Below are 27,340 nucleotides of genomic sequence, written 5' to 3'. Positions count from 1 at the left end.
CCGTAAGGCAGGGAGAGTGGGATGCAATTACTACAGTAACGCAGTTGAGTACGCGCTTTTGCTTGTATATAATTGTAATGTTTTTTTGTTGTTTGAGACTTAGACTTGAGAGTCGTGGCTCTCCGACATATGTATAAAATAATGTTTTATTAATATGAATTTTTTGTTAAAAACATTAACTGTTAAGACAGATCGTGTCATGCGCTAATTACGCATGCAAGTTATCTGTATGCAATAAACAGATCGAAGCTACACCAACTACGTATGTGTGTGATTGTTTCACTTCCACTGATTACTAGTGACCCTACCACCCAAAAAAAAAATTTGTTTATGCTTAGTTGTGCATGACATTAGAGCATTACACTGTGAGCTGATTTCTACCATACCGGCATCTTCAGTCGGCCCTGGGTGCAAAACTGGGTGCAAAACGAAAAAGAAGACCTACAAGAATATGTTCAATGCCGAAATTGCTGATTTGTTCTCAGAATTTGTGGGCACTATCCAAAAAAAGGCCTGCCATAACAAACTATTGGTTCCCATGAGAACTTTGAAATTGCTTATTTCAGTTGCATCCAGAATATATAGATTTCAAGTATTCAGAATACAAGGGCACTAGGAACCCAGGCTTCTAGCCTGCTTGCAATAAAATAAGCTTATGAAGCCGAGGAAACAAGTTGGTATAAGCACAAGAAAGTATATTAAATTAACTACACATGAAAAATCATACAACACACACACACACACAGAGAGAGAGAGAGAGAGAGAGAGAGAGAGAGCCTGGTTATACAACTGCTGTTGGCTGGAATCTCTGTTTTGCCTGAGCAACCAAAAGGTTGTAATCCTGCATGATGGTTTCTTCACTAATTAGCTTGGAAGGCTACCATTGAAAGTATCAAATTTATAGCTTCATATGTACTCAGTACAAATTGTAAATATAAGAATGTTCAGAAATTGGAGTCATGACTTGCTGCACTTTTATTAGCAAAATTCTGTAAATTTTACTTAACAAAGACGGAGTATCATTTTGCCAACTTACACAACTTGAAACATCAAATTTTCTGGTCGGCTCAGAATGGGACCTAAAAGAAACAAGTGGACCATATATGAAAGAAAAAACATCACATAGAAGCATCTGAAATGCTCTGATTAAGACACCAGTGCTGATGCATTGGCATTAGATATTATTTTATCAAATATGTTAGTTTCCGGAAGACTGGTAATATTTCATTTTCACAGGAAGCATATGGACCACTAAACGAATTATAGTGGTCCAATTTAATCTATAACAGATTAATTTATGGTCCTGGCCAATATCCTGAGCGTGTGCATGGTGTGTTTGTCTGAAAGTATTACAGATGCTAAAGCTTATTCTCCTTAATTCTGATCATGATAGATCTATGAAGCATCCACCACCAAGTATGTTTCACCCTTTAGCATAGTATTTGTTTAGTGTTTACTGGTAATATTTCATTTTTATATCAAGCATATGGGCCAATGAAGGAATTACAATGGTCCAATTTAATCCACAACAGATGCAAACATATTTATATGGCCCTGGTCAGGATATCCTAAAGTGCATGCATGATAATTTGTTATCAAAGGGTAGAAGATGCTAAATCTTTTTTCTCCTTAATTTGATCATTATACAGACAGGCCTTTGATGCTTAAAGGATAGTCCAAAAACATGTACAGCTTGAGGTGGATGATAAGATACGTTCCTTTATTTATTCTGCTGTATTTGGATTTGGGCCAGGTCCGACCCCTAATCCCTGTATATCCTGCATGAGGTACTGTTGTGGCAGTCCTGTCATTTTTTGTATTAGATATGTATATATTAGTCCATCATTGATTGTGTTTATTGAAAGAGACTAGGGACACCTAACAGATTAAGGTTGCCATCTTGCTGCTAAAGCAGCTCCTTATATCTCTCTCACCTTTTTTCCTTATGCTGAACAACTCTGGACGTCAAAATTTAAGAAATAGACAACGAAATATGTCTCCCTTCTTTTCCAAAGTTATTCTATTCAGTATATGCTCACTCATTTCTTAGTTCAATCCCTTCTTTTCTCATTGTTTCTAGCAGTGTTCTCATATTAAGAATTGGCCGTTGGAGAAGCTGCTACATATCTGGCAACAAACTGTTGTTTTTTCACAATTCACATCCTGGTCTTCCAATACATCCTTTCTTTTTGGAATTAAAGTTGTAAAAATTCCTTAAAGTTGAACATTAAGTTTGTTAAGAAAGACATTCTTACACATTCAAAGTAAGAGAAAAAAAAAAGTGAGGGCTGATATGTAAGTACTAAGTACACATATATCTTTCAGGATTATATACATAGCTATATTGAATATGATAATTTTGTATATAGGACTTTTTGTATTTTTTGCTTGTGTATTTCTTTTGTTTTCATCCTCTATTTTTTTCTGAAAGATGTTGGAGTCCCCTGCGGCTGCAATTCTAGCCGTTCAGTCTTCCAACAGCTCCACTGTCTTACTTAAACCTCTTGTAACATATTCTTAGTGGAGGCTGTTTTACAGCCCTTATTCTTTTCTTAATAAAGCTTTTTCTTCATCCACTCGTAAGACTCTTGTTGGACTCTGGTGCCCCTTTGCCGGTGTGTTCTTCTTGGTTAGGTCTTAGTGCCTGTTTATTGGTTAGGCCTTAATGCCTGTTTCGTAAGTTTGTTGCTGCTGTTGGCAGCAGAGTGTGCGGCCTTAGAACTCTCTTTAAGTTGCTTCTTGCTTTGTTATCAGCTTGGATTTGTGCCTTGGTGCATGGTTTTGTCTCTTTACTGAAGAAATTTGGGTGTTGTACCCTGTTGAAGATCAGTTCTTAGGATCCAAAGAGTAAGTCCACAGCAGAACTTATTTATTAGAGAACCCTAGCATCAAAAGTAATTTAAGTGGTCAATTTAATTATTTCTAATAAATGCATGTGGTAGGCAGTATAACTTTTTATTTTGTGATTTTGTGTAATTTATTTGTCTAATGCAGATATTTGTCCTTTTTTTTCCTATTTTTTATATGCTTTATGATTTCTCATTTCTTGTGGTCTTTTACCACAAATTTTGAATTTGTGAGTTTTTGTGTTACATTACACAGTATACACTATTATGTAACTATGGGTCTGACTAACACAGGCTACATTATGCATTTTACAACATTGTTTCTATCATGAATAAGATGAGATAAAATCTCAAGCTACTAAAAACATCGTTATGAATTATTTCACTATGAAATAAAATTTCATACTTTTTCGGTGTCCACAAGGTCAATTTAGGACATGTTAAGGCAAGTTGATAAGATGAGGCTATGCTTTATAAAGTTTATGTAATATAAAACAAGTTCAAGCTGCAGTTTTCAAGCATGAGAAATTTGAATCGTATATAGTTAATCTTAGTAAGATATTGGAGCAACAGCATCTGTCCCTTGAATTGTGTGGCTCATTCATTGATAATTTAATATACTATCCAAAAGATGGCTTATCACAAGCCCTTGGTCATCTCCATCCAAATTAAGATTATGAAATATCAAAAAATAAGTTAATATGCTCGGAAAAACATTATTAGATCCTTCCTTGAGAAAATAAGACTGCTCTGAGTAGGAAACATTTGCACTGAAAATTTTGAAAGCTTAGATGCAACATTAGCAAGGTAAGATGAAGATGAAACAAAATCCTTTCTACTGGTGGGTATCCTATGGACCAAAAATACAAAGCTCCAAACAACTGCAATAATATTATTATCCCAGCCAACAACCTCATCTTGTTATAAAAAAAATTGAAGCACATATTCTCAAATAGATAAGGGACAACATCACTAGTGAACATGCAGAGGATCAAGTTTTTGTGCATTCTGATTTGATTTGTAAACACTTCCATGAACAAACAAGGAATAAAAGTACTATATTTCATTAGTTCACTATCAACCTAACAATTTTATTCATTTTTCATTAGTTCCTTATATTCTTGTCTACATTGCATGTATCATGTAACCATAGCCAATACTTTCAACTTTTCATGTTTTAATTGCTCACTCACAATTGTGAAGTATCCAAATTTTGGGATGAAAACCAGGAAAAGTTTTTGAAGGAAGCATGAGTTCTGACATGGGTTTAGTTGATCTAATCATTCCTTCTCTTGAAGAATTTAGCAATGATGATGGTGATTGGTGAGGCATTGAAATCACGGAATAACGACACAACAACAACTTAGAACCTCATCACCTGATTATCTTCAAAAAACCACACCGCCTTTGAAAAGGATGCATGTTCCATTCCTATATTTTTACTTTGCCCTTTCTTGAGTTACTAGTAACCTAATAAACAGTGATCTCGCTTGCATTGCTTTCATTGTTTAGTTGCTTATCTATTTGTGAATTTCTGTGACGTTGTGACTGTGATAAGTTAGCTCATGGCTGGTTCAATAATTTATGCTCGCCTAAGTTTTGTAATTTTGCAGTTTATTGATTAGTGGACCCTGAACTACAGTTTCAACTTTCATCTTTTGTTGTGTATATGCAATTGACTTCTACCAATCCTAAGAACTGAGTCTACAGAGAGCTGTTTGGATAGTAGTTGTCAGGAATATATATATATATATATATATACACACGCACACACACACACGAAGACACACTACCTAAACCCACACCCAAGTTCTTTCCCAAAAAACCCACCTGAATCTCGCAGCCATTTGACATAGTCTAGATGTTTACCTGCAGAATAGCCTGTGCACAAAGTTTTCCAGACAGAACAGCGCCCTCCATTGATGCTAAATACTTCTGCTTGGTGAAGTCTCCAGCTAGATAAAATCCTTTGACAGGAGACCTTTGTAATGGTCGGCATGGCTCACAATCAGGCACCGTTTTGTAAACAGACCTGAAACACAACATATCGTGCAGATAAAATTAAGAAGAAGAAAAAATACCTTAGCAAAGAAAGAAGAAAAGGATGAAATGTTGAACCATCTGAGTTTGCCTAAAAGATTTTGTATATTTTAGAGAATACATTCTACATTTAAGATTAGCATATCAAGAGCACCAACCACCCTGGAACTAACTGATCTAGTAAATCCCGGTTAAGGCCTGCAATTAGTTTTCAATTTGGCCATGCCATGTGAGATCCATAGAACATTAAATCCATAAGCTACAAAAGATACTGAGCTAGAGCTGCTGGTATGCTATTTTGTGTTTGAAGTTACAGAGTTTGGACAGAGACTAGATTGCAGCGGTTCCAAAACTCATGTGGTCTCCTGGTTCAGCTGACTAGTAACAAATGAGATTCAGCTGCTTTATAGTCCTGAAGGTTTCATCTCTACAAGCTAACCTTGGAGTTTTGACAACATGATACTTCAAGATCTTTGCTTTACTCTGATCAGCAGCAATTTCATCAGGGAAGAGCTTTGAAAGCTCCTTCATAGTGGCTTCAATAATATCAGCATCACTGCGTGAAATCCATTCCTCTGCAGGTGCAAAAACTAGCTCCAACATGGACCTATCTGGATCATAATACTCCTGCATAGGATATGAATAGGTAAGCAAGAGAAGACATTAGCAATATGGATGTACATTTAAAAAGTTGTATCCGAAAAACAACACTTTTTCGCAACTTTTGCAAAAAAGATTCATCAGGACAAAAATAAATTATTGACTTGGTACCATAAATTGTTTTTGTACCTTGCAAGTTACAGACATATCTGCATAAACACTTAGAAGAGGACTTCTGCAAGTAAACATAGAAATTGATATCAGAGAAACAAGCCCTTGCTCCTCAGCATTGTCACATGCTAGAACCACAGACACAAACTTCAATAAAAGTGGTAAACCAATAATTTTCAAGAGAAAAAACAGTTTTACATAGCAAAGTAAGCTAAAGAGCATAAACATTGGGTTTAGATGTTTCAACCAGAACATAAAACCTCATTAATGAGGCATAGAAAACAAGAACAGCAATACGAATTCATCTTTCTGATAAACAACTTGTGGATGCACGGCAGAAAGAAAAATATTATAAAATCCCAGGTCTTTCTTACTCTCCCTACTCTACCTAAACGCCTAAATATAGTTTCCCAGGAACCTTAATTTGTGACACAAACTTAAGTCATTAAACAAACCCAAATAAACCATGTTAAGAATAGTGTCCAGTTCTTAACAAGACTCAGGTTATGCTCACTGTCAGGTTGGTAGTAAAACATGCCAATGCTGGTGTCTCTTGTTGGGCATGGAGAAACATTGGAACCCCAGTTTTAATTTTCAGAGGATTTTCTTTTCCCATCCCCTTACCACTGCTCTTCCTGTTCATCAAAAGAACCAACTTCTCCCTCCACTGTTCCAGGGTAACAGGAACTGTCTCCCAATTGGGAAGGTAAACATCAATCAAGTAGCTTGATGAAGAATAAGCTGACACGGCAGAGTTGGATGTCATTATGATAATGCCATAAAATGACACATGCAAGTAAGATACATAACCGACTTAGGGACTCGTCTCGGAACGAAACTGAGCAAGTAAGGTCTTCAGATGGAAGTAATTTCTGGACCAAACACACCAAATATTTGATCCATGAATTAATTAAACTGATTAGATCTTGAATTTTTATGAATCTCGTTTTATTTTCGGGAGTTCATGGAATAACGAATAGGGTTAGACTCATAGATAGAGTAAATAGATTTAGTAGGACCAATTATGGATACATGTAGAATTTTTCTTTGCCTTTCGAAAATGAGAAGCTGTTTCATGCCACTTTAACACCAATCGAAAGAGAACATATTACAGTGGTAATATAGTAACTCAGAGAGAAAATAGCAACAGAACCTGCTGAACATAAGATGATTGTAAGTATTCCTTAATTTTCTGTCGAACCTGCAACCAAAATGCTAATGTGGTCAGGCCGTCAGGGTACGGGAACAAAATGAGATACACTATTTATCATGGCAAACAAGGAAAAGTGGAAAACTGCACGAAACTATCTCATTGTTAGATAACATGACACATAGTTATAGGTGAACATAGTCAAAGGTTGCACAAGGCAGTGGTCAACTCATTTCGGCCAGGAGACAAGGACCTCACTAGACCACTCTTGGGGTCCATCTCCTAGCTGCTGCCTACACTTTCACTAAATAGCAACAACAGATCATTACGAATGTTCCATATGAGCAAGGGAAAAGTACTGACCATATATGAACATTAATCACAGGTACTCCTACCAACTTTTCCAGCTTCTTGAAGTAAGTTATCTCTTTCCATTCATGGGGTAGGAGACGCTTCAAAATGTCAACTGAGTAGGCAAATACAATCAGTAACACCATTATTTTAAAGATTAAAAGAAGACGACAAAATAACCAAGTGAGCAATTGAAATACAATTTGCACCTGGAGTTGCAATTACATAGGCATCTCCTTCGACAACATTTCCATTGCTAAGTACAAAATGCTTCACAGTACCATCACTGTTAAGCTCAACCTTTTGCAGTCGTGAATTAATCTGTACTTGGCCACCCTGTTGAAGAATATGATCTGCAATTGGCTTACACAACCTCTCAGGAGGATTACCATCTAAAAATGCCATCTTCGATCCATGTTTTTCCTGTCAAAGAAGTACATTCATATCCCTTTTATTCATCATTTTCTTTAATCCATAAAAATTGAATAGCTTCCAATGTGACAATAGACATTTGACAGAAACACACGCGCACACATATACATGCCATATATAAAAACATAAATGTACAAGAAAGAAAAATACAATATGACTCACATGCAATATATATATATATATATATATATATATATATATATATATATATATATATATATATATATATATATATATATATATATATATATATATATATATATATATATATATATATATATATATATATAAGAAACAAAAAGTTGGTGATGCAAGTGCCTTTGGTGACTGGTGAGAAAATCTACTAGTCGAAACTCTGAAGAAATGAACGGCAACTCAATGGTCTGTTAGTGAAATTTTTTGCAACAATGATGGCAACTCGTTTCCATATGTCATGTTTTGCTTGTCAAATGTATCATGATAAATTGCATTTTGTTGTCTCAACAAGGATTGGTTGGTTCTTAAAGATGAATGCCCATGTCATTCAGAAGACTCTTCAATCTTCACCCAAACAATCTTCACAGTTGTGGTTTCCAAGGCATGGCACTGAGCTTCAGCAGATGATAAGGAGAACTTTTTGTTTCTTTCATTTCCAAGATACTAGATAATTACCTAAAAACACATAAAAACATGCTGTAGAATGTCCATTATATGGGTTTCCAACTCAATCAGCAGCAGTGCATGCAATAAATTTCAATGGCAATGAGAATGATAAACAACTCTCTGGTTTGTAGTGCTTTTGATATATCCAGCAATCCTCAGCACTACTCCCATGTGGACTGAGGTTAGAGAACATTGAAACTTGCTAGCAACATGAACAGCATGAGCTATATCGGGTCAGTAATCATCAAATATGATAAATCCCTAACAACTAGTTGATAGCTGCATCATTAATTTTCATCCTTACTCCAAGACTTTCAGGAGTATCTACTTTCTTATCACCTGCAACGCTAGACCTTATGATAATATATATTCTAAATTCAATGTACAGAAAGAATCCTCTAGAGGAATAGCCAACTTTCGGTTCCAAGAAAGTATGTAAGATAATCCAAGTCAGACATTTCAAATTTCTTTCTTAGAAAGGTTTTGGTTTTATTCATTTCATCTATACCACTTCCGACAATTATCATATGATCAACATAGAATAATAAAATAACATGAGTGATTTTAACAAAAGAAAGCAGTATGAGAACAGGAAGATATAATTTTTTGTTCAAATTGTTCAAACACAACTATACTAAATGTATCCAACCAGACTCTGGAAGCTTGTCATACACCATATAGTGTCTTTTTCAAATGAAGAACCTTCCAATGGGGATATCAAAACCTAGGAGCATCTATATAGACTTCTTGAGTCAAGTCACCATTCAAAAATGCATTTTTCACATCCATTTGAAATATGGGCTATTTTTAATTGATGCAATGGCAATCAAGGTTCTCACATAGTCCACAGCAATGGGTACAAATGCTTGATTATTCTCTACCTTATATCCTTGACAATGTCAGAAGACCCATTAGCCAAAGTCTGGCCTCGTATCTCTTAAGAGTGATTTTTAGTTTTTATCTTATAAACAAATAAACAACATATTAGTAAAAGTTGTGTTATGACAGAAAATATAGTTATCTTAAAAATTGAAAGTCATTTAATTTTACATTTGAAACTTACCAACAAAAACTAACAAGGCTCACATTTAGAACATGCAATGGAATTAAAAAGATTATTACCTTTTTATTGGTGGCAAACAGATTTTAAAATTAATAATTTTATCTATTGCCAAATTGTTAAGATTATTACCAAAATATGTGTAACAGTTAAGTGTCCATATGTATACATATTTTTTTATACCTTATATTGTAAAGGATTAATGTTCCCATAGCGATTTCAATATTATTTAACATAATAATTTATTTTTAAGTTGCACACTGTTAAAATTGTTTCGTGAATCAATGCCCACTAACACATATACTCTATCTCTCTCTCTCTCTCTCTGACTCGCTCTCTCTCTCTCTCTTACACGCCCTTTTTCACTAAGCATTGTAATATGATGAATCACAACCTTTACAACGCAATTCATTATCACTGAACAGATAAAACAATGTTTTGAAAACATTGTGATCGGTAAATCCATCAAGGCAATTGTCATGGTTCGTCAATGACTCTGCCACCGACTCACTAATGTTAACAATGGATCGATTACTATAAATTTTGGTAAGCACATTCAAATGTGCACATTTTCTCAATTAAAAAAATATGATTCAAGTTCTTATTTTACCAAATGGATTGTGATATGCACATCTACAGTGTCAGAATTGTAAAAGATGTAGAGAAATTCTGTAAATTTTAGGTATCATCGTCTAGTTTTTCATATATATGTTATAACATCATCTCATATGGTTTGAATATATATATACACACACACACAGAGAGAGAGAGAGAGAATAGCTGTGTGTGCTCATAAAGAATTCTATGAAGAATTCAGTTACCTGAAGAAACCGATTCAGTGCAATCAAAATACATTGCATTGACAACTCATCTGGATTTATGAAGTTCAAAGCCTTGGACATTGCAATAAAGACTTCATCATTTACTCGATCAGGAACACCCTACAATTCAGTTTCCAGAATAACCATAAGCAAAGAATAAGAAATAAGGTACATAACATCATGGACATACATATCAAGACAAATAGAAACTCAATATCAAGTAGCAAGTGAAAATGCATTCATCATGTTTGGTATACAGCTGTCTTGCCAACAGAAAAACTCTTGCTTTTGCTACAAATGCGACATTGAATGAAATGAAATCAACCTCACTGCAATAAGGACCTATTTCATATGCTGTGGACCTCAGGGGAAGCAATCTCAATGAGCAAATAGTTGAATTTCAATGAGCAAGCAAAAATAAATAAAACGTTGAATAGGTCATTGAATTTAATCCAACCTTGTGCCTGAAGTTTTTGGCAAGACAGATAAGATGAAATCAATTGTTGGACAATATCAGGAGATCACAAAATATATTTCTAATCATACTTACGTATTAAGTTTTATCAGAAATAGACAAATAGAGATTAATTGATCCAGTCTGCACTTGAGATAAAATCAATTGCTGGACGATATCAGGAGATCATAAAATATATTTCTAATCACACACATGTATTGATTTTTATTGAAAATATACATATAGAGATGAACTGATCCAGTCTGTACGATAAAGTATCTTTGCTGCAAACATTTTAATACAAAGTATAGTGAAATAGAGAAATATTTTGAAGCAAATATGCTCCAGGTGATGAATTAGCTGCATAATGCTCACAAAAGAAACCTTTTCAAATTAAAGTGGCAGATATTGTATTTAACAGGTAGAAATCATGTGTCAAATCGAAAATCAGCATACCCTTAAAGTTTAACATTGACTGAAAACAAAGATAAGCCTGCCATGGATACCCCTATTCATGGTATTATTCAAGGCAGTACATCACCTAAGCGCCAGCGATTTAGGAACTAGAAAGCATTGCAGGATCAGAAAACAAATAGATGCATAGAAGGACATGAATATATGATGGGATTGAAAAATTGGTTTACACAAGTAAAAATCCCATAGTTTTCAGAAGGCCAACTCATGGACATCATCCTTAGAGAGAAAGGTCAACTGTGGAAATTTTTAAGAGGATCATTAGATTTTCCTTGCAGCTACTGGCTCTCAAGAGGAACTTAAATGTTACTTTCATGTTAGCCAGTCTAGAAACTGGGTAGAAGCATTGAATGAAGAAATGGCAACCCTCTACAAATACCAAACATGAGAAATTGTTAAGAGACCTTTAGATAAATGGTTGGCCCAAGATGGCCTTATAAAACAAAATGTAATCCTGATGGAAGTGCAAAAGACTTTAAAGCCAACTTATTAGAAAATGGTTCCTCCATAAGAATTTGTGCATATGGAACAACTAGATGGAATGGGATGGCCATGCAATTCAACTTTCCCACTTTCACAGCCAAGTTTAATTTTATACTCTTTCACTGCCATCAGCAACTACAACAAAGATTGAAGTCCCAATTAAAAAGCAAAAGCAAGGAACCATAGCAATCTTTACTCATGCCTGCCTTTTCATCCATTCCTTCACAGTCAAGCCATCCTGAGCTTCAACATATTCTTGGCCTCCAAGCATTGCTGGAAGAAGTCCAATTGCAAAACGAATTTTTTCGGGCCAAGTTAGCATCTCATTATTCCTTAGGATGGCCCAGATCCCTGCAAATAGTACTCATGAAGTGAAAACAGAAATGCTAAAATAAAGTACCAAACATGTAAGCATATCGTGCAACCAAGTAGGACAACCAGTAGGACATCAATCACATCATAGTACAAGGTAAGTCAGAACTCTCAACATCAAAGAAGCACATTGCATGCAAAAATAAAATATGACTTCAGGCTCCGAATTAAAAGGTAAAACAGAAGTATTGACAATTTTGCATTGGTACATGAAATGATCAACCAAAAACCCGAATTAAAAGGTAAAACAGAAGTATTGACAATTTTGAATTGGTACATGAAATGATCAACCAAAAATGCCTCAATAAGGTATTGCAGATGAAATGACAAAAACTACATCACCCATTTGTAAATATTATGGTCCTCAGGATGTGCTCTAGTAGAGAAGAATTACGAACGCATCCACATCTTACGAAAAATCAAAAACACTTACAGATGTGACCATTTGAAATGGCTCTCTCTCTCTTTTGTTAGATACATGCACACATATACACACAGCAATAAAGTTACACCATGTCCCCTGTATGTGCTTCTAAACACCTAGTTACACTGGCATTTTCTTCTCTACTTATTTCTAAACAGTGAGCAACTTACATACTTAAACCTTATTTCTTCTATCATTTCATTTGTCAACTATAGCCATGTTTTTCTGCCAACTTTACAGAATGAAACAGACAGATATTACAAAGTATAACTTGATGAAATGCTTCAAAGAAGAGGGTGGGGGTGGAGGTGGGGGTTCTGTGGAAAGAATCAATGGCCAAATCAATGGAGGAAGATGCTACTACATGTAGTCAGCAATTTAACGGAGGCTGATAAATTAACCAAGAGCAGACAATGTGGCATGCATCATTGACATCCAAAATCAAAGAGAAAGAGTCAAAGATTGTACAGCTTGTTGACAATGCAGGTTATACACTACAATAGACTAACAGCAAATCATCAACATGTAAGAACATTTCAATTCAACTGGTAAGAACTTATAAATGAGTGGCACATATGTGCAGGCTACTAAGAAGGAACTTTCATAAGCAAGCATTCATTCCTTTGAGATTGCTTCATAACAACTTATTATTTAATAGAGCAGGAAGAACTTCAGGAATATTAAAACAACTGAACTCTCCCAGTTTATTTGGCATTGCAAAAGTCAAGCAAGCATTCTTTCCTTTTGAGATTGGTTCAAAAACTTACCATTTAATGGAGCAGGAAGAACTTCAGGAAAATCAAAACGACTAAACTGTCCAGGTTTATTTGGCATCGCAAAAATCATTGAGTGTTCTTTCCATTGTAGTCGATCATTTATGCCAAGCTCATTGAACAAATTTTGGATATTTGGATATGCCCCAACTGGAGGAGGTTACAACCATGCAAAAAGACACATGCATCAGTACAAGAACACAAAAATTTTCATAATAAATTATACAAGCATCCATAGACAGAAAATATGATGACAAGAAGTATCAAGGCATCATACATCTATGTTTTTGTGATAGTATGGCATCAAAGTCTTCCAAATCTTAGTTCATATGCTAGAAAAGCCTGTGAAAAGTCAAAATTCCTAGCTAAACTGTTATTTGTAAAAGGGAAACATCCCTCTCTTAAAGAATGACTTGTACCCTGCATACTCTACATGACATAAACTGATATGCGATACCATGGTCTTTCTCAGCCGTCCCTCTCTTAAAGAATCACACAGGTTACATATCGTTCTTCATATCTTTGTCCTCGTTTTATCATTAGACTTGAGACTGTTTTCTTCTTATAATCTACAACCTTTTGTACATTTTTCTGTTAAAACTTTACAACTGTAATAACCCTATGTTACAATTGTGAAGAAGTTTAACACGATTGTGTAAGTGTATACGTGTGAATTTGCCACTAACTTATAACTGATTTATGAGTATTTTTTTTATTTCTGTATAATATATTCTTGTTCGTTACTCTTATTATCAGATTTCACAATGAATGGGAAAAATAGAGTTGAAAGATGAGATTGGGAAAATCCACCTTTATCAGAGATTGTCCCTAGCATAGGACATCAAGATGATGTACTATTGAAACATTCTCTGATACTAAAAAACAAGATCATGCATTACTGTATACTGTCCCTTAATACTGAAGATCAAGATGATGCACTGCCACAAGCAGTTCCCAATTCTAATGTTAATGGCAGAAATGCATCACTAGGTAAATGGATGAAGATATTTCTAGAAAGGTCTCGTGTTCAACAAGAAGAACCTAGCCAACGCTCAAGATTTATTCTGGATTCAAAGTCCCTCATGTCTTGATTAACTTAAATATTATTGTCTTAAGAATTTGCTTTGTATAATCATACACTTAATGTATTACTTTAGAGCTTTTGTTACGTATAGTGTTAAACATCATGCACTCCTATATTTTTAACCTTTCAATATTAATTATTGTGCTCCGATATGTTTACTTTAACCTCAATATTGTTTAGTAACGTAGTTCATGGTAGTACGTTCCCTCAATTTTTTTGGGAACACCCAAGCCCTCTAGAACGTCACTTGCCTAGGGCTGCATAGTCTTTTAAATACTAAAATATACAGAAATACACATATATACACCCCCATCATACTTGTGTCCAAGATTTCTTGAAAAGCGTTGCACTAGTGCCAGCACCCACTCCGGAGTTACATGGTTCTTTTAGGAAACGTTTTCTTTCTTTCATTTACAACTGTTTTAAGCATAATAGTCATGCTTAAGCTCTGCAGACAGACTTAATTTCTGCTTTCCATGTCTACAAATATTATCAACTTGATGAACTCAGTCAAACGTCGCAACAAGCTTTCTGATCATCTATTGGCATCCTTCAAGTGTTCATTTTCTTCTTTTCCACAGCAAGGGACTCAGGCTTGCCTTAGTATTACTACAATGACATGCATCATTATTCTTTTTGAGTGCTTGGCAAGAAATTGCAATTTCAGAAATTCTGTTCCAGCTTAAAGGACTTTGCTTATAACAGCTGACACAAGCAGATATACGAGATCTTGTTGTACATTAAATCTCATGTAGTTCAATGCCAACAAAATCACAGTTAGAAGCTTACAGAATATATGTAGGCCAGTTTCATACCAATCTCCATCACTATCTTTCCATGCAGCAACCTTTACAAGAAAATAACCAAACATAGTATGAGATATTCATCAGAAATAAGAACAAACACCAAAACATGGAGACTAGGGAGACAAATTTCCACTTGGTAGAAGAGGGTCAACCTCCCCCACAATTTTTGTTTGCATAAATCAGCGGCATGAATAAGCCACGCAGGTGTAGATTCAAATTGAAATCCATATTGTTACCATGTGGCAATTTCAATCATTCAATGATGTTTTCACACCTAATTGCTTGTACTACAAAGGGCCATTTGTGAGTCGTCTAACACCAACAAGGACTGATGTTTAATTTAATAAAAGCATATAGAATTGCAGCCTAACATAGATTAATCTAATGCAGCATTCACTATGTGATGCTTATTATACTTCTTCATGTTGCCTGCATAAGGTTTCATGCTTATGATGGATGATTTGCAGTTACGGCTAACATTTAACTGAAACAGGGACCTTAGACAACCAGACACACATGAGTGTAAATGCACAAGGACTATGTTTAGGTTTACATGCAGGTGTAGAACAAAGGTGATGGCAGAAGCACAGTGATGGAGGAAGGACTTACACGAGCCTTCCAAGTTCCAAACATAGGTTGGCTATCTGGGAACGGATATGGCTTTGCTTGTGAAGCTGACAGGCCAGAAAGGAAAATTCCATTTTTATATTTCCAAATCAAACATGGGAAATGCCTCCTACATATTTTTCTACAGAAATAAATTATAGAAGACTAAAATAAGCAAGTTTTAGTGCTATTTTGTGAACGTTTACTCCTATGTGATGAATAAACTATTCACAAGACTAAAATAGCAAGTTTGAGACCTACGTGATGCATAAACTATTATTTTATCTTGTGGCTCGAATCAATTGTTTTTAGTTCTCCTTGTGCTGGTTCTTGGCGACTAGTTCTCAAGTCTTATCTGTGGTTCAACGCTTGACCTTTGGACCTCATTTTTTGAGATTTTTCACATGATATCAGAGCCATGGACCGAAGGAACTTGATAATTGTTGTGGTGGCCCTGGGTTGCTGTCCCAAGAATTGTTCAACCTGTCAAGCACATTAGTGCCTTGGTAAGGGAGTCTCTTGAAATCTCTTCCATTTGCTCTTATTCTTAGTGGAGTAAATGGCAGAGAAACAATTCTGAATTTTGCTTTTGTTTTATAACAGGGTAAAAGCCAAACAATTTTGCATTTCATTAGACACTCCTATTACCATGTCACAAGCATAGTCACAAAAAATTTTCTCGTGTTTTAAATGTCAAGGTTTTTCTTGGGTATAATACGGCAAGCTTGAACAAAAGGGGAAAAACAGGGTAATTAAAAAAAAACTAAAAAATAGGGAAAAATAATTTTATAAGTGAGAAACTAATAACACAAACAACAAAAAATAAATAGACTTGCACAAATAAAATTAGAAAATACAAAACAAGCAATTTGGTGTTAAAAAGGGTAAAAAATGAATAAAATGAAAAACGGGAAAATTTTTTTGGGTTTTTTTTTCGTTTTGGCATCTTTAAAAAAAAACAGCATTTTTTTAAAGTTTTAAACGGCTGACCTATTTATTCCATTTGTTTCGCCTTTCTTTTTTTTGAAAAAACGTGTTTTTTGTAACTCTGGTTACAAGGTAATGCCTTGGGCATAAGAAGTAAGAACATGGTCAAAACCAAGGTGCAATGATTGATATCCATTCAGGCCCAAGTTCACATAACCTAGTACAAAGAGCATAAGACAATTTTTTATCAAACCAAAATGTGCATTTCTGTTCTTCACTATGAAATGACACGAGTTGCTTTATTGATTCATTTGTCCACCTAAGTTTGATGTTTGAGCAGGCAACAACATAAAGAAGAATCAATGATAAAACAACATATGTATGCAAGCAAATAAGGTATATATGTGCTGTAACACCCAATGCGTGGGCAAGAACTTGAAAGTTGAAAAAAGTCTTGTATTAAAGATTCTGAGAAATATTGAGGTACATATATACTTGTGTCACGACCATGTGTCCTAGTTTTTTATTTTCTTAGAAAGTGGAACTAAGCCAGCTATGGACTGAGTTGAGATTTGTTGCACAAAGCAACAGAGCCAATTTTGGGTTGGGTCATAACAGTTGGTGTCAAGTGTCAACATAAAGTTGAACACTCAGACCAAGGATCCGATATGGAACGACACATGTTCCTCAATGGAGTGGATGGTGACACACCACATGTAGGAAGAACTTGAATATGTGACATATTGAAGATTCTGAGAATATTTTATGTTCATAACTTTATAGTTTATATATTCATGCTTTACACTAAAATGTGTCTCGGTTCATGGTTTTTCAATGTGAAAATTGCAGCCTCCTACAAAGCAAGTCTGGGATCTCCTGAACTGCACAATGGGGCCAGCTTTAAAGTAGGAAAGTAGGAATGAGGTGGACTTAGAAAGCACCACTTCACAGCTAATAAACTGCTAATTTGCTATTAAAATTATCATTTCCATGGTTAGCATTTATCTATGTATCTGATGTCCATTCGAAATCAAGATTTAGGGATTTTGCATAGAATGCATCCATATGTGCACTCAAAAAGTTTACTTCCTCTTTCACAATACTTCCTTTTTCACATAACCCCAACATTTATAGTATTTCCCCATTAAACTTGTTAAGGTTCTGAGAGTTCATCAACTGTTACATATGCAACATAGCTAGGAAGCACAAACCGTCCTGGTTAACTTGCTACCATACTGCTTTTGGTAAACCAACCAGCAAACTTGTGGTCCTAGTGGTATTGCCGGTTTACTAAGACACCCAAAATATGACCTGATTTATTCTCCGTATTTAAGTTCTTAAATATGAACACTGCTTATTAATTAGAAAATAAACTTCTCCAATTTTCAAAAGCATTACGACACAGGAGATACTAAATCAATCAAAATATAGGTGGAAAACATCATAGATATTTTGATCACTTCTAACCTTTCCACCTAAAACATCCCTTGCCTCCAACAGTATAGGCTCATGTCCTGCATCAGCAAGATATTTTGCAGTTGATAAACCAGCCAAGCCTGGCAAAACAGGGAATCTTTATCAGAGAAAGATTTCATGCTCATGATTATTTCAGATGCCAATGGCACAAATTATTGACATGTTGTCATGTTGACACATTAAATAGGTATACATAACATGGAGTGGGCACTAGATGTCTAGTGATTTGTCGAGACAATTTTTAGTTTGACAACAATTAGCATGCTAGGTAACTCATGATTTCCTTAAAATAAAATCCAGACTAATTCAAAAAATTAACTCTGATTGCAGAATGGTCGACACTTGGCATCTGTTTCATTTTCCTAAACCGCAGCACTGATAATACCAGATTCAAAGTCTTATATGGTCAATGACAAATATATGGTTATTTGTCTACAAGAATGAGATTTAAGTGTCTCAGAAATTCATGACATGAAACCTCCTAATAGTTGGGACATTACACTTCCTGTAGCTTAAAGTGTAATGAACCAACTACCGGTTCCCAATAATAGTCTTTACCAATTTAAAAGATCATTAAATGTGCTTGAAGCATCTGTTAACATATGTAATCTTAACATACATGTATATGGATCCTGAATATATATATATATATATATATATATATATATATATATATATATATACACACACACAATTATGCTTATGCATTTACATACTTTATAGACATGTATATGTGTACTTTTCCTTTTTGGAATGCATTTTACATACTTTATAGACATGTATATGTGTATTTTTTCTTTTTTTGAATTTTTAATTTTTCATTCTATATTTTCTGTTCTGCTTTCATTTCTGACTCTTTTTTCCTTTGCTCAGCCAATACATGGCGTTTGAGCTAGCTCCTTTATTCTCCACTGTATGTATTTTGAGGTTTTCTCTCCTTGCATCTTAAAAGTTTAGATTCTAGAAGCTTGTTTAATTTAATGAAATTCAGTTTCAAATTGTCAATTCCAATCATCATCACAAGATAGAAGAAGGCAGCAGAAGGAAGGATAAAGGGGGCTGCAACAGGTCACAGTTCACAATACGGGGTGTGTGGTAGCCACGCTCAATTCTGCATCTTTGGTGCCCTTCAAAAATTAAAACCTATTCTTCATAAATTCTTGGCAAATAAAGCCGCACCCAGCTTTTTAGTCCACATGGAATGGAGCCCAATCTCCTTGTTTTCAGCTTTCTAATGATCAAATGCTGAATAATTTCAGTGTGCTTTGTTCAGCTATAATAAACAGGCTTACCGGTTTACAGGGTTAGACAATACCTATTTAGCACTCTAATCATCACATAGTAAGAGGGGCATATAGCTTCCACCAATTCAACCAGAAAGAATCTAAGCCATGTAACTTCAGTTGTTGCCAACTTGCCACACAGATAAATCTGTATTTTTGCTTTGATGCTTAGCAGCAGACTTTTCTTTTGATCCAAGATACCAAGTCTCTCCTAAAAAATGCAATACCCCAAGGTTGACCTCTCCACGTCTGCAATAAGTCATGTCCTTCTTTTTCTAACTCATGCAGTCTATACAAGAGTCCCTCTGAAATGTCCCCTTTAAGTATCATAATATTCTTTTAACAGTCCATATGTCCAGCTTGTTACTCATGCATAAATTGTGATACTTGTTTCATAAGATGAGCAATATCAGGTCTAGTGACAATAAGATACTGGAGCATACTTTACAGGTCAATAATTCATGGGATCATCATATACAGCCACAAAGGAAAATTCCGCTTCTATTTTTCCAAATAAAAAAATTGTTTCCCAAAAGTTAGATTGATACAAAATTAATTTAAAATTTTAAACTTATTTTCTGCCTCCCAAACCTTGTTTGGTGTACATATAGTGGGATGAATCCTGCCATGTGAAGCTTCTCTTAGTACAAGAATTATTTATTCTTAAGTACATTCATGCACCTCTAAGAGACTTGTAGCTGCTCTTTTATTGTATGAGATTTTTTGCACATAGAAGCCTTGTGCAAAAGCCTGTGTCCACTTGTTTGAGGTTGTATTTTGTTCACTTGGTCCTGCCATGAAATGTGATCATTAGCAATACATATTACGGTTTTGTTATAATAACAGAACTTTGAAGACTCTTCAATGTGCATGTCAAGTGCTTGAGGAGACTTCTCAACCAAACAATTTTTGTAATTATAGTCATAATTGCATGATATTCTACTTAAGTATATGACAAAGAGATCTTCTATTGTGTCTTACATCTTCATGAAAGATTGATGGTCCTATCATTGGTAAAGTGAGTGGAAGAGAATGATTTAATTCAACTCCCCCAACCCCAACGCACACCAAATTTGTGAGCAATTAAATCTAATGAAGAATATGAACACAAGATGCATTTCAAGCAGACAATTGTGGCAAAGTTCTTGGCTGGTTTGTCACCTAAGTTTGAGGTAGCTAAAGTGCAGATGCTTACTGGAGCATAGATTCTATATCTTGTCGAGGCATATAATAGACTCAGTAGACTGGCTGTCTCTCTCTCTCAGCCCCAGAGTGAGGATCCTACTGCTGCCTTAGTTGTGTTTGGAGGGCATGGACAAGCCACAAGGGGAAGAAGCTCAGGTCATGGTGTAGGGGGTACAGGGCGATTTCAGTGTACATACTGTGGAAAATTGAGACATTTAGAAGATAGTTGCTTCTTAGGATGTAAATATACCTGACATCACTAATCCTCCTCCTTAGAATGCTTTTGAAATATCTTTGGATTTACCTATTGTCTTACGCAAAGGTAAACGACAGTGTACTCTTCACCCCATCTCTAAGTTTGTTTCTACTTATACTGTTGGTGGTAGCCTGCAGCAGTTTGTGTTTGCCTTGTCAATGCACTTTTTTCCCTCTAGTCACCAGCAGGCATTACTTGACCCAAGGTGGCGGCAAACTATGCAGGATGAGATAGAGACTCTGCTGCAATGGGGGACATAGGACTTGGTTGATCCCCCTTCTGGTTGTAATGTCGTTGGCTCTAAATATAGCTTCACCATAAAGTATATGTCTGATGACTCAGTGGAGCGCTACAAAGCTCATCTTGTAGCAAAAGGGTATACACAAACATGGCATCGATTTCTTTGAGACTTTCTCTCCTGTGGCCAGGTTGGAGACCATACGTCTTATTGTGTCAATTGTTGTGCATTATGATTAGCCCTTATATCAGTTGGATGTCAAAAATGCGGGATCTCGATGAAACTATTTATATCCAGCAGCTTCCAGGCTTTGAACATAATTGGAAGTGTGGTAAGATCTGCAGGTTGAAAGTTATACATGACTTAAAACAAAATCACCGTGCTTGGTTTCACAAATTCTCTAAAGTTGTGTTAGAACTTAGAATGTAACTTTAAGATGTCTCAGCTAGACCATTCATTGTTCATCAAGAAATGATCTAGAAGTACAGTCATGCTAGTGGTGCATGTTGATGGTATTGTTTTGATAGGTGAATGTGAGCAGCAGGTAGCACTAACAAAGGAATTTCTACAAAGACTCTTCGTTACCAAGGATCTTAGCCAGCTATGATATTTCCTTGGCATTGAAGTCACTCGTAGTAATGAAGGTGTGGTGTTATCTCAAAGGAAGTATGTTATTGATCTTTGCAGGACATAGGGATGTTAGGAGCCAAACCTGCAACTCTTCCTATGAACCCACGGCAACATTATGATGATGACTCCGAAGAGATAGCTTCATGACCTTACAAATAGTTGGTTGGTGAGCTTCTTTATGTGATTGTGACTCGGCTAGATATTAGATTTGTTGTGGGAAAACTAAGCCAATTCATGGAAAGACCAAAAAGGACACATTGAGATGCCGTTATGATGGATTTGTTGTGGGAAAACTAAGCCAATTCATGGAAAGACCAAAGGACACATTGAGATGCCGTTATGATGATTGTCGAGTATTTTAAAGTCCTGCCCTGTTAGAGGCCTTTTCTTCAAAAAAAAGGTACGTCTCTCGATGTTGAAGCTTACAGTGATGCAGATTATGTTGGCTCAATTGATGACAAGAAGTCTACCATGGAGTTTTTTGTGTTTGTGGGAGGAAATTTCAAAACTTGGAGAAGTAAGAAACAAAATATTGTTTTTAGCTCCAGTGCGAAGTCAAAGTATGGCACTATGGCTCAAAGCCTCAAACTACTGCCGAAATGACTTAGTTTAGATCCTTACTTGAAAGCCTTAGCATTTCTACTTTTATTCCTATGAAAATGTTTTGTTATAATCGGGCTACCAGTATTTCATGAGAGGACGAAGCACATTGAAGTAGATTGTCATTACATCTGTGACATGGTTCAAGGGGGAATCATTTCCACCATAAATGTAGCCTCAGAAGATCAAGCAGCTGATATCTTTACTAAAGCTTTGCCTATTGCTGAGCTTTCTAGATGTTGTGACAAGCTGAGCATGATTAACATTATGTTGCAACTTGAGGGAGAGTGTTAAATAACATTTATGTTAGGTGGTGTTTTGAATATTTAATAGTTTTAGGAACAACTCTTTATTAATAATTGTTTTAATCTTGGACTTATTTTGTAATTTGTTAGTTTCACCCTAATTCTCTTTTAACAAGAGATTAGGGCAGATTAATGAGTATCGAATTGGTTTTTCTCTCTCAAAAAACCAGCCGTAACAGTAATATCAGTAAAACATTATTCAAAACCTCTTCACTTAGACCACTATTTCAAAAAAAAAATTAGCATCCATTTGAGGCGAAGGTGATTTTCTAATAGCGGAATAGAAGTCAAACCCCTCACAGTTGTCATATAGATATGGGAACAAAATGTTCATCATAATCGATTTTATATTTTTGATAATTTAACAATTAATCTTGTACCTTTTTAAAGATACATCACTTTTAGTTTCAACTTTAAAGATTTACCACCACTCAAGAACAAGAAGTTGAAGCCTTATTGTTTCAATTCAATGTTTGTAAACTCATGGTAGGTGCTAGGCTCATATGGAGAGTAGATAGCAAGATCACAAGGTCTATTTCTTGGAGAAAAGATTCACAAGTGGCAAATCAATGAGGAGGGCTAGTAGTCCGTGTAGATCTTTTACAGACAGAACTTGAATCTTCCAAATTTAGTTCTAAGCTACTATCAAAAATATGTTTTTTCACTTCTATTTCAAGTTTAAATATCTCTAGGAGACTCCACATTAGTATGAAAAGTATTGACAAGTACATTTTCCAAAGGCCAAAAATCTAGGAGGAGAGGAGTTTTGTTAATAAAATCAGAAATCAAAAAGTAGAGAGAATAAGACCAGTATATGGGTACACAAACAAACACACAGGTAGATATACAAATATAATATATATAGACATTTTTTCTTTTTGGTATTGTCTCGTTTTGTAGTTTCATTTTTTATTTTCTCTTTTTGCAAGAGCTAGCCAATGGCAATTCTAGCCATTGGAGTCCTATGTGTGAATATAGGAGACTTCCATGATTTCTTTTTATGCTTCTTGAAAGCACTAGCAAGCATTTCCTGAATATTTTTGAGCTCTTGACCACACTTGGAGTGGTCTTTGTGCATCGTGAGAACTTGTGAAGCTCTTAGCATGATTGTTGTGTGGGTGGTTGCTGAGATACCACTGTGGTGTGTGACAAAGGTGTTGATGTCCATTGCCTTTACTGAAGAAGACATTTCTATATATACAAAAGAACATGTAGAAATATATATGTATATATAACTGATATATATTCTAGCAGTGTCAACATTTGAGACGATCTGAAGAACAACAGAAAAAAAATAATACATTTAACAATGTCTTGAAAAAGTTATGGTGGCAATTATTTTGCACGTATGCACTTATATATTTGTGACAAAAGTGTTGGTGTATGTAAATAGAAGACAATGGATTCATATGCTGTCAATAAATTTCTAAAAGAAATGAAAATTGGATGGTATTTGAAATACAGCAACAAATAATACGAGGACAGAAATGTACCAAATGAAGAAAATGTATAGGAAATATGTTTTTACATATGCGGAAAAGAAAACCGATAACCAAGCAGCTAGGCTGACGGTTCTGGCTTTCCTATAAGGCCAAGATACTAAGACTAATATGCAAGCCTGTTTACCTGCTCCAGCAATAACAACTTTGAGACGTCTTTCTGGTGGTGGAGAAGAAAGAAATAATGATGATAACTGAGCAGCTTCTATATAACTGACTGTACCATCAAGCTCTGGCCGTGGACAGTCAACACAAAGGACCTGCAACATCAGAGAAAGCAACCATGAACCATACAGAACAAGTACTCAAGGAAAACAACCAATAATGCTTGCAGCATGTAAAGATAACTTATCAGAAAAGCCCAGTAAAGCATATAGGTGTAAACCTAATTTTCTCTAAACCTTTCCATGCAAACTACTTTGGCAAGCTTACAAAAAGGAGCACCCTGCAGATTTACAGCAAGATATGGCGTTAGGTAAGAACATTATAATTTTACTAATAAAATACAGTTACTATTTCTGGGATTCCAACCAAATACGAGATGGAACAAACAACAACAAGAGTCCATTAGGAAACTAGAACATCTCCAAATTAGAGATTGGAAGTAGGGAGCGGTGTGGGAGGGTCAGGGTGGTGTTTGTTTTTGGTGCCATGGGGGACGTGTTTGGTTTGAAAGAATTTTTGAATAATAAAAAATGCTTATTGTCACGAAATTAAGTGTTTCCCATTTTTAACTCGTATGGTACCGAGCAAGACCATCTGAGCACATCAAAGCAACTCCAAGTATCACATAAGCAAATGAATTCAATATATATTCAAGTGTGGAGTTCGTGACCTGTAAGGTTCAAAAGCTAGTCATCACAAAAGAAATGAAGAAGTTGGAAACACCAGTTACCTTAAGATGACAAAGTTCCTGCCGTGGTTTCCACTTTGTGGGACTCGAAACGTTTCTTCTTAACTGGTGAAACATTGCGTTTCTGTTTCCTGATGCTAGTGCATGTTTAAAAGGCATCACAAAGGTAGACGTCCTTGTGGGGGATAGGCTCATGGATGTTCCGGCCCCAGATACTATGGTCGCATTTGCCACTGAACCAGCACCAACTATATGCATCTTGCAAAGAAATCCACGATGATTTAACCCAATCAGCGACCAAATTTGTCAGACCTACAACAAATAAATGATCAGCAAAAAAGACAATAAGCATGTGATTTTCCTGCTTTCGTCATAATCAGTTAAAAAGGAGACCACTTCAAAATGTGTATTCACACTTCAATCCCCGCTTAAACAGGAAACTATATAAACGGTAGAGCGACGTAGTTTTCCTACGATATCACCATCTTGGCACATCTATTCAGAACAAGAATATGCATCAGCCGATGGAAGAACGCACGAACGGATGCTTCGACGGAGTAAGAAAATCCAGAAAAGCAGGACAATTTGGAAAACGGCGACACAGTCCAGGACATGCACAAAAGCAAAATCATTGGAAGCTAGCGGAGCTATCAACCCATAAAGAGAAAGAAAAGAAAGAAAAAATGAATAAAAAGGTTCATGCAACGATCCTCAGAGAAATTCTAAAGTCATCGAAACTATAAAACTCGAACTCACTCAGGCAGAAACCAATTGAATTTCCAAATAGCGGAATAAGCCCGTGCAGAAGATTATAACTGAGAATTCGAGAACCCCGACAAGTGGCCACCAGAATCTTACGCTTTTCGTCTTCTCCAGACAGAAGGAGGAAACCCCACCAATCACAAATTTCAAAAGGAAAAAAATATGAGGGGGGGGCGAAGGGGGAGAGTGGGAGAGAGAGAGAAGTGACACTGGTGGAGCTTCAGTTTTGTAAAATAAAAAAGGAGGGACGAAAAAGAGGAGCCAAACAGATGCTTTTTAGGAAATTAAGCAGGGGCCGGGCTTTGCCCACTTCGTTCCGCTCCAAAGCGGATAAGATAAAACTCTTCACCCACGACATTGCCGTATTTCTCGATGACGCCACCTGCTCGGAGACGCAGCTTCGGGTCCTGATACGTAAATGGATCCCATTCCAATCCGATGTTCCCTTTTATCATATTCGGGTTTATCGGATGTCTATACATTTGAGTTTGAATCTGAATTCTACAAAATGTGAAGAAATGTCTAAATTATATATGAACTCGATTTTTAGATTCACAACTTAAAGTCCGATCCAAATCCAACTTTTAGATTTACATCTGAATATAGACCCTACTTTCAAATATATTCGACAACTTGTCAAAGTAATGTATGCAAAATTTGTATTTAAGATGGGGTCTAAATTAGAATTCAAATCCTAATCCGTTCTGATATGTATTCAAAACAAAATTTAAAAGCGAATTTGATTGGATATCATTTCTTAAACCCGAATCTAACTAAATTCTTAATCGAATATTAATTTTTTTTTATATCTCGCATTTTAAACTAATTCGGTGACATATGAGATCCAAATATACATTAATGTTCCTAAATTGCAAATTCCTTAGATTGATACTATGCTTTACGTCTAAATTGGCCAATCCTCAGTGGTGCGTCGCTCCATCATTGAGGTTATGCTTTATGTCATTTCGAGGTTGAAAAGCCTGTTTGGTTGCGTTCACCATTGACAGTTCTTTCACAACTATGTTGTGAAAAATATGACATCAATAAAGGCAAGTATGATCTCAGGTTCCAATGCAGCTCTGGCCCGGAGCCCCGATAAAAGGAAGAGTGGATGGAAGTTTCGGCCTTTCATGCAAGCAACAGCATGGATTCCCTTGTGCTCAACCGAAAAGAAGCAATACCACTTTTTGTTGATTGTTACTGATGTGCAGTTTATTGTTGGCGATTCATTGCGTTTATTTTATGACTCAGGCCAAGCTAATGTTTTGAATGCAGACTTGTGGTTGTTTTAAGAGAGCTTACAATGTCTCAACCTAATGTGAGTTGGTTATGAACTTGTGTCCTAAAGATTTGGGCAGATTTATGGAACAACGTGTTTTAGTGTTTCATGAATAGAGTCCAAACTTTCGAGACATATTTATAGAATGTAACAATCCGACTCACTCTTGGGCATGAGCCCTTGGTTCAGCCTCAAAAAGGCTAAGAACCAGGACAATCATCTCAATAATGTCCCCTTCTTTATAAGCTCTTGAAGATCTCTCACAATGTTCGATATGAAACTAAACTTATCGGGTGTTACATGGAACACTGTGTTACTATTATCAAACGCCCCCAAAATGACATCTATTTGCATATAAATCATTTTAATTCTATGAAAGGCTTGCAATGTAATCCAATGTTGAGCTTGAGATGTTGCAAATTGCTGGAGTGGTAGATCCATGTATCAATGGCGGAGCC

The 27,340-nt window shown here is 35.7% G+C and overlaps 1 protein-coding gene across 3 annotated transcripts; it reads right to left on the bottom strand.

The window, feature by feature from the left end:
- Positions 1-529: 529 nt before the first annotated feature.
- LOC116257475 (15-cis-phytoene desaturase, chloroplastic/chromoplastic) lies at positions 530-25,899 on the bottom strand. Of its 3 annotated transcripts, none has more exons than XM_031634259.2 (15): positions 25,658-25,899; positions 24,884-25,153; positions 24,116-24,248; positions 17,984-18,072; positions 14,967-15,024; positions 13,088-13,243; positions 11,727-11,875; positions 10,114-10,233; positions 7,368-7,581; positions 7,171-7,273; positions 6,811-6,858; positions 5,676-5,721; positions 5,326-5,513; positions 4,716-4,878; positions 530-841 (listed from the first exon to the last, which is right to left on the bottom strand). In XM_031634259.2, the coding sequence occupies exons 2-15, from the start codon at positions 25,097-25,099 to the stop codon at positions 782-784; spliced, it is 1,743 nt and encodes a 580-aa protein (XP_031490119.1). In that variant the 5' UTR covers positions 25,100-25,153; positions 25,658-25,899; the 3' UTR covers positions 530-781. The 3 variants fall into 3 exon arrangements, with proteins under 3 accessions (XP_031490119.1, XP_031490117.1, XP_031490118.1); XM_031634257.2 differs by having other exon boundaries at positions 25,598-25,898; XM_031634258.2 differs by having other exon boundaries at positions 25,700-25,898.
- Positions 25,900-27,340: the final 1,441 nt, after the last annotated feature.

This window comes from Nymphaea colorata, chromosome 7, assembly GCF_008831285.2.
Source record: "Nymphaea colorata isolate Beijing-Zhang1983 chromosome 7, ASM883128v2, whole genome shotgun sequence".
Classification (NCBI taxonomy): domain Eukaryota; kingdom Viridiplantae; phylum Streptophyta; class Magnoliopsida; order Nymphaeales; family Nymphaeaceae; genus Nymphaea; species Nymphaea colorata.
Note: the sequence above shows the minus strand (reverse complement) of the source record. Positions and strands in the feature narration are given on the sequence as shown.